Genomic DNA, 15,604 nt, shown 5'->3' with positions numbered 1-15,604 from the left:
AATAACTGCAAATCGTTAAAAATGACATAGCACATGCGCGGACTACTAATAGTTGTGCGCCGGGAACATCGGTTGCTAAGCAGTGGGAAGCGGGTTGAGGTGAGTGGCAGCGGGGTGGACATGGGCTCCAGCTGGGTTATGTGATACTGTGGCTGTGTGCAGAGACATAACCCGGCCATTACTGAGCTATCTTCTGGGGGGGTCAGAGGTTAATCACTATTACAGGGAATCTACTGCCTGTACATGGTTAATAGTAATGCCAGGCCAATTGTTCTGCATGACCGTGCACTGAGCTGGGAAGTCATCACATATGCCATCCTACAGCTGTGGCATGTTCTTAGTGACAGGGCGCCACGTGAAAGGTTGAAGCCACCGGGGTGAGACTGTTCTACCAGAATATGTGATGATATATGGCTGATCTGGGAATCTGTTACTTATTTTTTTTATTTACCTTTACCGTGCAGAGCCACCAGCGTGTCCCCTGGAAACTCCATCACAACCTGCTGCTAGTCATGCTTGGCTTTTAGTTTTGTGTGTGTGAAGTTTGAGACTCGCTGTCTTCACTATGGCTGGAGATGAGCTGGCAGTCACTGAGGTTGACCAAGAGAAATATGATGCAGAAGAAAATGTCAAAATCATCTGTCTTGGGGACAGCGCGGTTGGAAAATCAAAGTGAGTAGCTTCTTAAAAGGGTTTTTCTACAAAAATGAATGCATGTGAAATATGGAATGACTGTTGTATAGCGTGAAACAGAGTACGTGGTTAGTAAAATAGTTCCAACTATAAGAACGAAACCGTTGCAACAACCATGCCAAGGAAACTAGATTGTTTTTGTTTTTTTTTTTTTATAAAAGCTGCGCCTCTGCAACGTGGGGCCCCAGCCCAAGGCTGTCTAGTCTTAGGCTAAGGCCACACGTTGCAGAAACGCAGCTCTTTTTAAGTAGATTGTGAGCCCTATATAGGGATCACAATGTATTTTTTTTTTCCTATCAGTATGTTTTTGTAGAATGGGAGGAAATCCACACGAACACGGGGAGAACATACAAACTCCTTGCAGATGTTGTTCCTGGCGGAATCGAACCCAGGACTCCAGCGCTGCAAGGCTGCAGTGCTAACCACTGAGCCACCGTGTTACCCCAAACTAGATTATGTTTGGCACTAAGTATACAGTTCGCTTGTGGCTGTCTGCCTGATGCTGTGTTCACACATCAGTATGCCATCCATCCGTTTGAATTCAGTTTGACACTTCAAAGCGGACTGATACACATACTGATTGTATACTGACACCTTTTTATGCTGATAGCAAACGTTCTCCATCCCCTAGAGGACAGATAAGGGGATTAAAAGTAGAAATTGTAAACAAAGTAAAGATAAGGAGATATAATAAACGTCCTTATGTCCTCCTTATCTCTACTCTGTTTACAATTGCTACTTTTAATCCCCTTATCTGTCCTCCAGGGGATGGAGAAGGTTTGCTATCAGCATAAAAAGGTATCAGTATACAATCAGTGTGTGTATCCGTCCGTTTTGAAGTGTCAAACTGAATTAAAACGGATGGATGGCATACTGATGTGTGAACATACCCTAAGATGTAGTAGAGAAAGCCATATGCAAAACCTACACCACTTATGTATCTATGGTTCTGTTGTATTGAATTTGTGCTAAACTATCCAAAATCAGATAGTTTAGAACAGGTACAATACACACATTTCAATGAAAATTTAAGGGTTTAGAAATTTTAGAGAGTGTGTTAAAAAAGACTTTTCATGTCCTCAGGGACCTTCAGTTTCATATACCGCTAGAAAGCCAACAATGATTTCTTGTTATGTGCCCCTGGTGAAGAGCTATCGGTACCGTTACCATAGCGCTTCAGTGTCAGAAGGGCATTTTTGACAGTTTATGAGGAACGCCCCTTCTGACAGTGAAGAGCTACGATACCGGCACTGTTAGCTCTTCAGCGGGGGCACAGACCAGGAAAGTTGATAGCGCACTGCCGGCTTTCTAGTCTAGATGTATATAAAACCGCAGGGGTTCGAGGACCTGAAAGGTCCTCTTTAAAGAGGACCTTTCTCCTCCTGGGGCACATGCGGTGTAATACACCGCTAGAAAGCCGACCGTGTGTTGAATTCAGTGCACACGGTTAAATTCAGCTTTCACGTTCTGTGCCTCCGGTGAAGAGCGATCAGTGCCGGTACCATAGCTCTTCACTGTTAGAAGGGCTTTTCTGACAGTCTGTCTGGAACACCCTTTCTCACAGAAGCATCTACTGAGCTGTACTGTGAGAGGGGACATTCCTTACTGCCCGGCGATGACTGTGAACGGTGAGGAACGCGCTCCTTCCCCCCCAGTACTCGTCCATAGACGAGTACTATCAGGAGGGGAGGGAGACGTTCCTCACTGCTCTCACAATACATCGCTATAGGTGCTACTGTCAGTTAGGGCGTTCCTGACTGACTGTCAGAAATGCCCTTTTGACAATGAAGGGCTACGGTACCAGGACCGATAGCTCTTCACCGGCGGCACAGATCGGGAAAGCCAATAGTACGCTGAATTCATATAAAACTGCATGTGTCCCAGGAGGTGAAAGGTCCTCTAAATAAAGATGAAGCCTTTTACAAATGAAGTGTATAGGTAAAACCACAAACCTCATTAATTATCATTGTTTCTGATCTCCATATTTGGTTGCAGGCTGATGGAACGTTTCCTAATGGATGGCTTGTATCCTTTTCTAAACCGTGTCTCCATAGTACTGCTTTGACATATAATAGTTTATTTAGTGATAGGTTACCTGACTGTGTTAGACCTATCATTTGGATGTTGGTTATATTGCTTGATTTGTGCATGAACTGGAACAAAACAGGACGCAAAACATGTGAACCTAGCCTTTGTGGGTAAAATACACATAAAGGCTCAAATAATAATTTTGAGAGTGGAAAAAAGACTTGTATAATATGACTTAAAGTCAAAATATTAATGTCCTAACCTTAGCATAGTGGGGTACCACATACTGCACCCTGGTTTACGTTAGTCCACCTACCTGTATGCTAGATGAGGGGTTTCCCATCTAGGTATTTTGCCTGCTCTCCTGTCACCTTTCCCCTTCAGTTGCTGGTTTCAGTGGCAACTTTATAGGCAGGCATAGCCCGTGTGATGAATAGTTTAGGCCAGTTTACGACAATGAATATTCTGTAAAGGTCATCACTAATGCTGTTAACAGAGCCAAGGAAAGTGTCAGGCAAGATGGCAGCAAACAATCATGTATAGAAAACAAAATACAACATTTTTTAAATCAGAAAATAAAATATAAAAATAAATTGGTGATGCTTTCCCTTTATTAGCAGTGGTGCAGGATATTGCAGCTTTGTCATGTTCATTTGAATGGGATGAAACTGCTATACCTGGAAAATCTTTGTAAGTCATGGTACTTCTGCACTGAAAATTTGCAGCCAAGTAAAATAAAATGCAGGTGAATGGTGCTTTCAAGTGGGAAATTTGGGGTATAATGCAGATTTGAAATGTGCAAAGCAAGTATTGAAATGTGCACTAAATCCTTAGGAAAATCAAGTACATAAACTATCATCCATGTGTAAACTGAAGATCAAAAGAAATACGTTGTGGGGAACCGCTCAGGTAGATGCTTGTAGCAGTGCAGGAAACAGGGACACAGACACTGGATTGCACACAGGTTCAGGCTTTATTCACATGTAACGAATACACAGCATAAACAAAACCAAACCCTTCTCAGCTGAGAAACTAACTTAAACGTAAGGAAACTTTTCCCTGACTATACAGGAGACTGGCTACCAGTCTCCCACCTTGGCTATAACAACGGGTGGCACAGTACCTGCTTTGGAGGTACGGTCTGGACAGTTCATCTTTGTCAGTATGGTGTCACCCTGCTAGTCTTCACACTCAAAATGTTTATTCAGCTGACCTCCCTGGTGTGAGTTTTCACCAAACACCCTTTAGCTGCCTGGCTGGAATGTACCTGTCTTCCCAGACCACACCCTTCACTCTCTCACAACGTGTTATATTAAAATCCGTTGGAGATATGTACAATTGATATTCATGTAATATATGTCAATAGATATTTGTCAGCACATATGTTTTCAGGCCTTAACTTTTCTCAGTCGTCCTCAGCAGCTTTCAACCTTTGCTCTAACACTCTATAAATATACCACGTCTGTGGATGGCAAGACTGTCCTGGTTGGTAAGTAACTCTTAATAAGTGTATTTGAAGATTCTGACAACATAGGATTAAAGGGGTTTTCCAGGGCATATATACTGTTGGCCTACCCTTAAGATAGCGTATCATATTTGATTGTGATCACACATTGGTGTCCTATCCAAATGATCGTCGGAGAGAGTATGGAACAGCATACCAGCAAGAAGTCTGCTGAATGGGATTTTATTAATATTTCTGACACAGTACATTCATAGTCCAGTTATTTACCCAGACTCCCCTTGGAGAAGCCATTACAGGCCTTTAATTATGCCCAATGCATCATGCCTGATGGGTATTTTACTTGACCCAAAACATTGCACATAGATAGAGGAATAAGCGGTGAAAATCTGAGCTTGTTCTATGAATGTGCACCCTGTCTATGACACTTGAGAGAGTGCTGTCTGGTACTTGCTATTATCCAAACAATAGATCTTCAATATATAATCCCTGAAAAATCGCCTTTAAGTTATTGATATAGAACTTGGATTCCCATCTATCATTACATGGGTTGTATAACAACATTTATCACCTAGCCATATGATAAATGATCACTGTGGCCAAAACTGAACACTAGAATGGAGGCCCTGAGTTCACTATTTCTCCTTTTTGACCATGATGAGGATGACTAGTGCAGCGCTCAAGCATTTGCCCTACTTAAAGTCTATGGGATGGACAAAAACTATTGTTATGGGAAAACGCTGCCACTGTCAAAAGTGCTATTTTGCTGAAGGTTGTTTTTTTTTGTATATTTCAGATTTCTGGGATACAGCTGGACAAGAGAGATTTCAGAGCATGCATGCTTCCTATTATCACAAGGCTCATGCTTGTATCATGGTATGTTGTTCTTTTATTAACCATTCCAGCATCCGCCATAATAGGGCTACAGATGTCAGGTGGCCGCCATAACATTTACACACTGATTTTGGGCCTTAATTTCCCTAACGCCTCAGTCAAAGCTAACTAAGGCGCCATTTTCATGGCAGCTATAATTTTCTCTTGGAGTGCCAGTCCCGGGATGAAGATCCGTGGCTGCTGCTCCGTTACTGTGACATCTGGGAGACTATAGAAGGTTCCCATGCTAGTTATTGTATGCATTCTGTTACAGTCTACTCTATGTAATAGAAGTACTGGTATTCACAGTGCATTATAATCTGACCCCCTGGGGTTCAGGTCACCTAAAGGGTCTAATAATTAAAGTAAAAAAATAAATGAAAAAGAAATAAAAATTCTAATTGCCCCCCTTTCACCCCAGAACACAACAGTAGCAAAAAAAAAAAAAAAAAAAAAGGTTATCCCCATGCCTGAACTATAAACATATAAAATATTATTTCCAATAAAGTGAACAAAAAAGCAATAGACATTCCCCAAAATGATATAGCTAAGAAGCCCTGCAAAAAAGACTTCTTCTGTTATAGTATGTTTATGATGAAGAAATTTTATATATTTTCAAAGTATAGGGGTTAAACCATAAAAAAACAAAGAAAATGCTATATTTTATATCGCCAGAATCATAACAACCCATACAATACAGATGATCTGTCCTTCTGGCTACATATTGAATGCCATAAAAACAAAGTAAGAAAGTCACACATTTCTCCATTTCCATCCCACTCTGATTTTTTTTCCCTGCTTTCCAGTATACAGTACAGAACATTAAATGGTACAATTTGTCCTGAAAACAATAAGCCCTCATATCGCTTTGTGAATGGAAAAGTAGAAAAAGTTATGGAGTTTGGAAGGGAGGGAGTCAAAAACAAAAAAATGCCTGCAGCGGTTACAGGGGTTAATCGAAAATAACTTCTTCATCTTTCTCTTCTGACAAAAGTTTGTTGTTTTGATTCTATGCCTGATTCTGGACAAGCTGTGGGACAATCGTCATACTAATACTTATTATCACCAGGCTGATCAAATCTCATTTTCTCAATATTTCAGTAATGCAGCTCCCTTTATGCTTTCTACTAAAAAAAAAAACCCCAAAACAACCCCCCAGAATTCTAGCAAAGCACAGTGACCTTTCGTAGAGAAGGACATATGGATTGTATGCCAGATTTTACAGAAATATGTATAACAACAAAGTGGTGATAGTGGATGATCCATGGATGGATGTTTACTGATGTTTTGTTTTGTTTTTTTTTCCCCTCTCTTTTTAGGTTTTTGATGTGCAGCGTAAAGTAACATATAAAAATCTTTCCACTTGGTACCAGGAGCTGCGGGAGTATCGGCCAGAAATCCCTTGCATTGTTGTGGCAAACAAGATTGATGGTAAGAACTATTTATTTATTCATTCACTTTTTATAAAAGTAAGAACTAAAACAGACAGAACCATAAGGGTATGTTCACATGGCAGAGAGTGAAGAGGAATTCCTCTTCACTAGGGTGGAATCTGCCCCATATTTGGGGGTAAAATCCACAGCATATTCCGTCATATGAACATACACTTTCAGTACATAACATACCCTAACTCTTCGCTAGTTTCAGTATAAAACTGGTGGAAACCCAGCAGAACCCATTAATAGTCTATGGGGTCCACGGGTTTCCGTATGTAACTGCTTTTTAAGTGGACAGGGTCTCCGTCTTTCAGGTCGACATGGGGAACGACAGGGCCCCGGTGCCTGTGTGAACCTAGTGTAAATGTATGGGAGAACAGGGACCTTTTATTTTGCCCCAAAGTCAGTGGCAGATTCAGTTCACAGGAGGATTCTGAAAAACATCAACGTTCTGCTCAGTTTTGCAAAGGATTTTGCGAGAGACCCTGATATAGCTCATTCATCTAGGCAGCGTCGGAAAGCTGAGAGAGAATGCCAATGCTCTATATCTGCATTTCGCCACAGCGAGCCTGGGGACGGAAAATGAAAATGAATATCCGCTTCAAATTCCTCTTCATTTTCCATTGTATGAACAAGCCTATAAGATGCATTGTTTCAGATCTTTTTGATGGCTATATTCTGCAAAATAGGAACGTTATTACACACGTTATTATTGCCTTATAATAGACAAGTGAATGTTAAGTGGATTTTTCCTCTAATCTTCACTAACTGGAAATGATAATAAACAGATTAACATGAAATGTTCTTACTAAGTATATTTTCACTAAATATACTTTTTATTGATTATTAGTATTTTATTTTTCCCTTCTCATTGCAGCTGATCGCCGCGTAACACAGAAGGGTTTTAATTTTGCCAAGAAGCATAACCTGCCATTTTACTTTGTTTCTGCTGCCGATGGTACCAACGTAGTAAAGGTGAAATACCAAATGTTTGGTTTCTTGGTTTCTCATTTTAGCTTGAGCTTACGATTCAGTGTATCTATAGAACCATATAGACAAAGGTGCACATGGTTTACTGTGAATTTCCAGTTTTCTGGCAAGTATAGGAAAAATTTGCTAAGCCATGCTCTTCACCTGCACATATATATATATTTTTTTTTTTCTATAAACTATGCGTTTTTTGGGCTGCATTGTGTATGGGCACCATCAAGATTTTGGTTAAAGGGGTTATCCACTGTCTCAAAATTGATGGCATCTCATTAAATGGGTGGTCTGAGACTTGAATATTGAGTAGGAGCTGAACAGATTGATACATAGGTAATGTGGGAAAATGTTCAGCATCTTCATAAACTTTTGTTTGTAGCCAATAGCAGGAGAAAGGATGAAGTGTAAGACAAAATTCCCTTTACTTTTCTTTTTTTTTTTTTTTAATGTATTCAAAATAAAACCTTTTATAGTGTGATTAAAAACTGATTTTATTTTTATTACATAGCTATTTACAGATGCCATTAAACTAGCTGTATCGTACAAGCAAAACTCAAGAGACTTTTTGGATGAAGTAATGCGTGAATTGGAGGTATGATCCAACAATTTATTAACATTTTGTGTGCTACTGTTTCCAAAATCATAGTAGTGCTATGGATAAGTGACAACTTATTTACTTTCAATATCCAGTTCTTCTCTTCCTCATTATAAGTGCACAGAAACCAGCACTCCCTACCTGCATTTACATTGTCTGGCAATGCTTTCCTTTTGCTGCTGTCTACAATGAAAATCATTGGCGACAGGGATAAATTGTATAAAATCATAGCAGTTCTGCTCCTGCAGCGCAGATATGATGTATCATTTGTGCTATGATGCGTGAGAATTGGGTGTTGCCACCCGAAATGGGGAACTGGACTGTTCACGCTCTTAGGAATAATGGTCTTAGGATAGTTGAATGGAAAATCCTTTATTTGGGTGAATGAAAGGCTCTATGCGTTTCGGGGTAGAAACCCCTCCTTCAAGTGCATACGGTGAACTAAATAAAGTACGGTAATATGTTTACTGGAATATCATAAACTGGGCATCTCTTCTCTTTTTTGTTGTACAGAACTTTGAGCTGGAGAAGACTGAGGACACATCTGATAAAGAGGAAATATCTGAGGGCACAGAGTCGCCAAATACTGTTTGAACAGGTTTTCTTTTTTCCAACTACAGCAGGCATTGTGTTCAATGCCATTCATCATAGTCCATTTCCTGATGGACCCTTCTTAAGACACTAGACTTCCAAACATTATGACCTGTGCGCATAAGCTAGAATCCGAGCCTCCTGCTGTTGCGTGGATTAACAATAGCAGACAACATAGAACTGGAACCAAATACTATGAAGCTTTGGTCACTTTACCAATGATAGATGCTGATGACATCGAACATTATGCATGTGACCTGCATTTTAGCTTGTTAACCCTTAATGTGACCACATTAGAATCTAACATTTCACTATTTTAGACATATGATGGTTTTTACTCATTTCTGTATCTGGAGGATTTACTTGTTTAATAGGTATTTAGATATGTTATTAAATTATAATAATTGATAACAATTCTTGATGACCGTCTCTGCAAATAGCTGTAGCTTTTTGAATATGGTTCATCGAATATGCACTGTGTCTACAAACTCACTTTGTGTTCATCTACACAGTTGCCATGAAACCACTAGCCGCAGTACTCATTCAATCCAGGGGCTAATTGGCTTCCAACAAGGGCCGCTCAATAAGTAATTTTCTGCCATGTGGCGTGGCTCCTTACACGTATGGCGTTCATTTGGATACACATTTATGCAACTAAACTTGATATTTTCCTAGTTTAAACTTTCTAATGGTATATCCAAATAACATATTTCCAAGCAAATGACATATAAACAGATGCTTCAACATAAATGTATACCCAAAATAAAAAGGTGTAATACCTGCAATATAGAAGTATTGCAGAACATTCAAACAATCAATAGATTGCAAGTTCAAGTCCCCCTAGTAGAATTAAATTTTAAAAAAAAATGTAAGTAAAATAGGTTTTTTATTATTTTTTTTATTTTAAAGAAACTTTGTTAAAAATAAAATAAACAGCAATTGGGATCACTGCGTCCGAAACAAACTATACTATAGAGATAGCATAATATTTAACCTGCGCAGTGAACACTATAAGAAAAGTAAACAGAAAAATTGATATTACATTTCACATCTCAAAAAACTGAGCAAAACTTATGTACCCCAAAACCGTATAGATGAAAACTGCATTTTATCCTGCTAAATGTATGTTCCTACTTGGTTCAATAAATGTAAAAAATTAAAGGGTTATAGCTCTTAGAATATGGTGGTGCAAAAACAAAATATTTAGTATTTTTATTTTGCAAAAGTAGTAAGTCATTAAAAGCATTTTTATAAATCGGGTATTGCTGTAATTGTACTAACCTACATAATAAGCGTAGTATGTCATGCATACCATATGGTGAGTGACGTTAAAACAAACCAACAAAAAAAAAAACCCAAGAATTGCGTGTTTTGGGGGGTTTTTTTGTTGCTATTGCACCCAACAAAAAAAGAAACTTTTTTTTAATGCATTATGCGCGCTCCAAGAAGGTTCCATTACAACTTGTCTCGAGCTGTCATATGGGTTTGTTCATGGGGAAGGAAAAAAAAAAAGACATGGATGAAAAAAAGCAAAAAATATGCCTCATTCTGAATGCCAAAATAGGCAGTGTTGAGGGGAGGGGGGTGAAAGAACAGTCTTTGCAAGTGTTGGGCTTGCTATGATTTGTTCAAACTGATTTCTTGGCTGCCTATAAACAGGCCATGGTGATGGTGATCATACTAAATCTCTACACTGAATGTGAATACAGTGAACGCTGTAAAAACAAATCTGGTAAGAAATTTGCTGAAATACATTTTTTTTTCTCCTATTTCACCTCATTCTGAATTTTTTTCCAGCTTTCTAGTACCTTGTGTGGACCATTAAATGGTACCATTACTAAGTACAATTTGTCCCAGAAACATTAAGCCCTCATATGACATATGAAATAAAAGAATCTTTTGGAAGGTGGAGAGTCCAAAACAAAAAGCAACAAATGCTTGCGGTGGGAATGGGTTAAAAGCAGTTTTGCTGGTAGTAGACTCTGTTAATTGGGAGATAGACACAACTTTACTGAATAACATAAAATGTCTCATTAAGGATCAGTTGTTAATTTCCCCTAAAATCCAAACACTAATCATTTTCTAAACAAAAGATATGAGGTTTAGAGAAAATTCAGTAAAGGTGCTGTACCATTTGGAGAACCCTTTTTTATACATATGCTTGTTCTGAGTCTGATGTACTGTAATATCCAGCGGTGTACCGTACCTCAGTTTACAACATTGTTGTACCATATACTTTTATGCCATATACCAACTTACCAACCAGTCTGTGCATTGCTGTCTTTCATATGTTAAAGGTAACCAATAAGTATTTCTATATTAAAATCTAACTAGTAATATATCATACACATAAAAACGGTCAAACTTAGATGCAATAAACATTTATTTCTTGGGTGATTTGTTTTTTAAAAGCTGACTTGGACCCGATGGTACTTTACTATAAGCTTTACTTATGGTTTGCTGGACATGGTTTAATATGAAAGTTTCCAGGCCGTGGAGGTTGAGAAAAAACAACTTTTGCTTTCGGGATGTGGATAAGTATTTGTTTCTTTTTAGATATCTTCATAATGGGAATACTTTCCTGTTGAGGTGGTATTGGCTTTGGAGTAGATGCATGGGTTGCCTGCTGTATTTTGATCCACTCCAAAAATAACTGGGTTTTGGTGTAAACACCTGGCTTCTTTGACTGGGCACAACCACTCCCCCAACTTGTGACACCAGTCACATAATATTTAGAGGTCGCTGGGTCCTGGCACATGAGGGGTCCTCCACTATCTCCCTGTAAATAGTTGCAAAGAGATTAGCACGTCTTAAACTGTCCATTATAGGATATAGAAATTAAGATTACTGGAACACTAAATCCTACCTGGCAGCTGTCAATTCCACCTTCTTCATATCCAGCACATATGTTGTAGTCCCAAATCGTACCATTATACCATTGAGAGCTGTTGCATATTTTAGGATCAAACTGGTTCACTTTTGCCTCCTGTAGAATATCTGCTGTTTCTAGAGCTGTAAATAATAACCATCAAACATGATTACTGTACATGAAGGCTCCTATATAAAATGTACTATTGGACAACAGGGGTGGGAAAAATCTGTATAATATAAAAAGCAGTTCAGACTGGATAACTGTTCCCTCTCCAAATCTAGAACATAACTCTTCTCAAAGCCAAATGTTATTAGGCCAAGTTCACACCTGCATTCGGGCCATTCCGTTCCCCTCTCCACATGAAATATGCGTAGCGAAAAGTCCTGCAAGCAGCACTTTTCTCTCCAGATTTTACGTCTGGAAACCACACAAACCCCATTATAGTCTATAGAAGCAACAGGTTTTCTTAGGGTAGCTGCTTTTTTATGCGGATAGGTTTCCATTTGGAGGGGACTCCCCAAACAGAAACCCAAACGCAGATGTGAATCTAGCCTTAGTATTGGCTTTGTTCACTTGTGTGAATATCATACTTATCTTTTTATTCCTATAAAACTCGTAGCACATGGACCTATTGTTTCTGTGGGTGTGTTTTGTGTGTGGTTGATCTGTTTTTTACACCAATGGAAAAACATACATATATATATATATATATATATATATATTTATTTTTCTTTTTAAATAAAGCTTCTATTTTTTTTTAATGCTTTGGATTTGCGACAAAGACTGAGAGACAGCGTGGAGCATAGATACACATCAAGAGGACGGGTGCAGAGAATACTGTGCAGAGAAGTTCATGGAGACCATTCATGTGAAGCTTTATTATTTAATATGGTGGAAAAGGGTTAGGCTGAAGCCACACGTGGCGTAAACGCAAAGTGGACCCCCATCCAGACATTGCAGAAAAATACCCGCAGAGGAAATGCTGTGATTTCTGAAACCATTGCATTTTTGTTGTTTTGCATGTCAATTATACCTACGGAAATGCTGACGGTTTCCATATAGGTTTAATTGAAGCAGAAAGTCCACAGAGGGAATTCATACTGCTGTAGGAGTAGATACAAAAGTGCACTAAGCTACAGATTATTGAAAAGTTTCCTTAACTGTCTCACATTAGGTAAACTAGGCACTATTGATTACTTAGCAAGGCGTACTTACAGCTTTCATCCATGATTCCCCAGCCACTTATGTAGCAAGGGGATAATAGCGTGGTGTTCATGGTGGCAGTAGGTAAACAGGCTGGCTGCACATAGTCATTATATTCCACTGAAGAGTTTAGTTCAATAAGGGCAATGTCATTGGCCTCTATGCGAGGGTTGTACTTCTCATGTGCAATATATGACTTGATCGAACGTATCTGTACATCTTGAGAGAGATTTGACATCTGGTGACCTCCTATAATTAGTCTCCATTTGGGTACAGACCTTTAAAGTTAATTAAAGAAATATATAAATATAATATACTTGTCTTCTAGATGGATTTCTTTAACGTGAACATGTTACATGAAGAATGCAATGCAATCTGTCAGCAGCATGTTATAGAGCAGGAGCCACTGAGCAGATTGCCACAAAACCATATAACTTGTCATTTATATCTCTTCATGTTATGCCTAGCAGCAGTCACATTGTCATGGGGTGTATACAGAGATAGCTGTCATGTCATGAAGTCTTGTTATTCACTCATACAAAGATAGATAGATAGATAGATAGATAGATAGATAGATAGATAGATAGATAGATAGATAGATAGATAGATAGATAGATGATAGATGCAAGTGAATAAATGACAGGTTATACTTTTCCCATACAGTTATATATCTGCTCAGTCCCTCCTGCCTTAAGCATGCTGCTTGCAGTATACTTTCCATTTATAATGTGAGAGGTTCCTTTTAAGGGTTTTAACTGGTTACTGCTCAGTTTACATTTCATTCAGGAGGTACATTAAAAAGAGCAGGGTTTACACTTCCATTATTACTTTGGAGTCTTCCTTACATTTTGTTGGCTTTGAAGCAATGTGCTGCAGTCAACACCCACATCTTATTCAGAAGTGTTCCTCCACAAGAGTGTCGATGACCAGTTCGAGCTGGTATCTGAATGCTCACAAGCCATGGCCATGCTCCTGGTTGAGCATCTACTCCACCAACAATCCGCATGCCACCGTAACCTGCTGCCAGGGGACGGAGGCCGCAACCTTAAGGAGAAAAATGAATTTCAAGTCACAAAAGTTTTCCAGTGAGGAAGAATAAACTAAAAAACCGTGACAAAGCACACTGTTTACACATACATGCATGTTTTCAAGCATGAGACTTTTTACAATTGGACTTACTTTCCAGACGGTATCCATTGGTGACTGAGAAAATAATAAATGTGATGACTGAGCAGGAGACATATGAGGCCATTGCTAAATCAGTTTACCAGGTTCTGACAATATTACATTACTTAGGTATTAGAATTCTATCCTTCCTCTGTGATGTTGTCACACATAGTTCCATTTCTGCTTAGATCACCTTAGCAACATCATGAGGAATAAAAACATATTTGTGCAGCATTTAATGTGCAGCATTTGTGGATTATACAGTTAATAAACTACCATTGAATTGGGAACACCATTTAATCCCTTAGGCCAGGGTCCCATGTTGTGAAAATGCAGCATTTTGGCCACGGGGGAAATGCTGTGGTAAAAATTGCTGCGTTTTATATTACCTGCAATGTGGATGGGATTCCCCTGCAGAAAGTAATCTGCAGGGGAAATGTTGCGATTTAAAAAATGCTTATGTTTTTGTAGATCACAACATATAAATTATACGTACAAAACCACTAGTTTGTATGTCAGAGCTCAGCAAATTCATGTTTTCCACTATTCTGTATAGGACATTATAGTATGTGGGGGTCCACTATGGAAAATTGTAATGTGTGGAGGGGCCACTATGGGACATTTATCTGTCATAGGGATCTTTGGCATGAATGATGAAGGAGTTTCTGAACATCTTGAGATCCATGGTACATTAATCTGCCTTGGCGGTAAGCTGTAGGTTTTATTGGTACCATTTTCTAATACGTACAACTTCATCATGCTTTAGTGCTTTTTTTTTGGGGGGGGGGGGGAGTACCAAAACACATTAATTTGTGCATTGTTTTATTTTTTTATTATTATTTTTTCTTTCTTTTTTTTTTACAGCATTCACTGTAAAGGATAAAAATATTATATTCTTTTTTTTTTTTTAAATGTAGATTGTGAGCCCCACATAGAGCTCACAATGTACATTTTTCCTATCAGTATGTCTTTTTTTTTTTTTTTTTTTGGAATATGGGATGGAAATCCATGCAAACACGGGGAGAACATACAAACTCCTTGAAGATGGTTTTATGCCCTTGGCGGGATTTGAACACCAGGACTCCAGTGCTGCAAGGCTGCAGTGCTCACCACTGAGCCACCGTGTGGCCCCGTTAAAAATATTATATTCTGACCATTTAGACTTGAATAGAAAAAAAAGACATAACACATTTTTATATTTTATTTATTTGTTTTCACATTGATAGCGAAACACATAGAAAGCACAAATCACTGCTAAAGCAGGAGGCAGAACATTAAAAACATAAGAATAAACCAGGGCATTTACAAAAGAAAATACATGGTAAAAATGATCAATAACAAGGAATAAGGTCACCTAAGCTATAACTAGGAAGAGTGGGAGGGTGAAGGAGAGAGGACGAAGAAAATTAAAACTCCAGGGTTGAGCATCCGCCAGAAATAACTGGACAAAAAAGTGCTACAAGCCCAACAGTTTAGATAACAAAAACTGTTTCATTCATGTCCACTATTTTGTGGTCTTTTTTCTTTCTTGAGATGTGAATGTAGTACAAGGCTTTGGTTCTGCAAAGGCATAATGTACATATGTCCTGGGCAACTAGGAGGGACCCAGGAGTTAGTTTTGGGTCCCGGTTGTATTTTCAGTTGGTACCCTTGTCAGGGTGGTCTCAATGGGACCATTTAAGTATATTGGATGGATTCCA

The 15,604-nt window shown here is 38.8% G+C and overlaps 2 protein-coding genes across 3 annotated transcripts; one reads left to right on the top strand and one right to left on the bottom strand.

Moving 5' to 3' along the window:
- The first annotated feature begins 40 nt into the window (after nucleotides 1–40).
- RABL2B (RAB, member of RAS oncogene family like 2B) lies at nucleotides 41–9,065 on the top strand. Of its 2 annotated transcripts, none has more exons than XM_075276251.1 (9): nucleotides 41–99; nucleotides 474–672; nucleotides 2,689–2,718; nucleotides 4,131–4,210; nucleotides 4,980–5,059; nucleotides 6,376–6,487; nucleotides 7,370–7,467; nucleotides 7,985–8,068; nucleotides 8,585–9,065. In XM_075276251.1, exons 2-9 carry the CDS (start codon nucleotides 566–568, stop codon nucleotides 8,663–8,665), a joined length of 672 nt encoding a protein of 223 aa, XP_075132352.1. In that variant the 5' UTR covers nucleotides 41–99; nucleotides 474–565; the 3' UTR covers nucleotides 8,666–9,065. The 2 variants fall into 2 exon arrangements, with proteins under 2 accessions (XP_075132352.1, XP_075132351.1); XM_075276250.1 differs by having other exon boundaries at nucleotides 59–99; nucleotides 465–672; nucleotides 8,585–9,064.
- A 2,043-nt stretch (nucleotides 9,066–11,108) lies between these two features.
- LOC142204537 (acrosin-like) lies at nucleotides 11,109–13,989 on the bottom strand. Its single transcript, XM_075275854.1, has 5 exons — nucleotides 13,917–13,989; nucleotides 13,583–13,781; nucleotides 12,750–13,015; nucleotides 11,529–11,674; nucleotides 11,109–11,441 (listed from the first exon to the last, which is right to left on the bottom strand). Exons 1-5 carry the CDS (start codon nucleotides 13,987–13,989, stop codon nucleotides 11,109–11,111), a joined length of 1,017 nt encoding a protein of 338 aa, XP_075131955.1.
- Between the last annotated feature and the right edge of the window lie 1,615 nt (nucleotides 13,990–15,604).

Source organism: Leptodactylus fuscus, chromosome 5 (genome assembly GCF_031893055.1).
Source record: "Leptodactylus fuscus isolate aLepFus1 chromosome 5, aLepFus1.hap2, whole genome shotgun sequence".
In the NCBI taxonomy this organism is placed as follows: domain Eukaryota; kingdom Metazoa; phylum Chordata; class Amphibia; order Anura; family Leptodactylidae; genus Leptodactylus; species Leptodactylus fuscus.
The sequence above is the reverse complement of the archived record's forward strand: the minus strand, read 5'-3'. Positions and strand labels throughout refer to the sequence as shown.

Coding starts and splice junctions, on each gene's coding strand:
- RABL2B (XM_075276251.1), top strand. CDS start 566: ATGGCTGGAGATGAGCTGGCAGTCACTGAGGTTGACCAAGAGAAATAT. Junction 673..2,688: donor AGCGCGGTTGGAAAATCAAA/GTGAGTAGCTTC, acceptor ATTTGGTTGCAG/GCTGATGGAACGTTTCCTAA. Junction 6,488..7,369: donor TGTGGCAAACAAGATTGATG/GTAAGAACTATT, acceptor TTCTCATTGCAG/CTGATCGCCGCGTAACACAG.
- LOC142204537 (XM_075275854.1), bottom strand. CDS start 13,989: ATGGCCTCATATGTCTCCTGCTCAGTCATCACATTTATTATTTTCTCA. Junction 13,016..13,582: donor TGCTTCAAAGCCAACAAAAT/GTAAGGAAGACT, acceptor TTAACTTTAAAG/GTCTGTACCCAAATGGAGAC. Junction 11,675..12,749: donor GGGAATCATGGATGAAAGCT/GTAAGTACGCCT, acceptor TATTATTTACAG/CTCTAGAAACAGCAGATATT.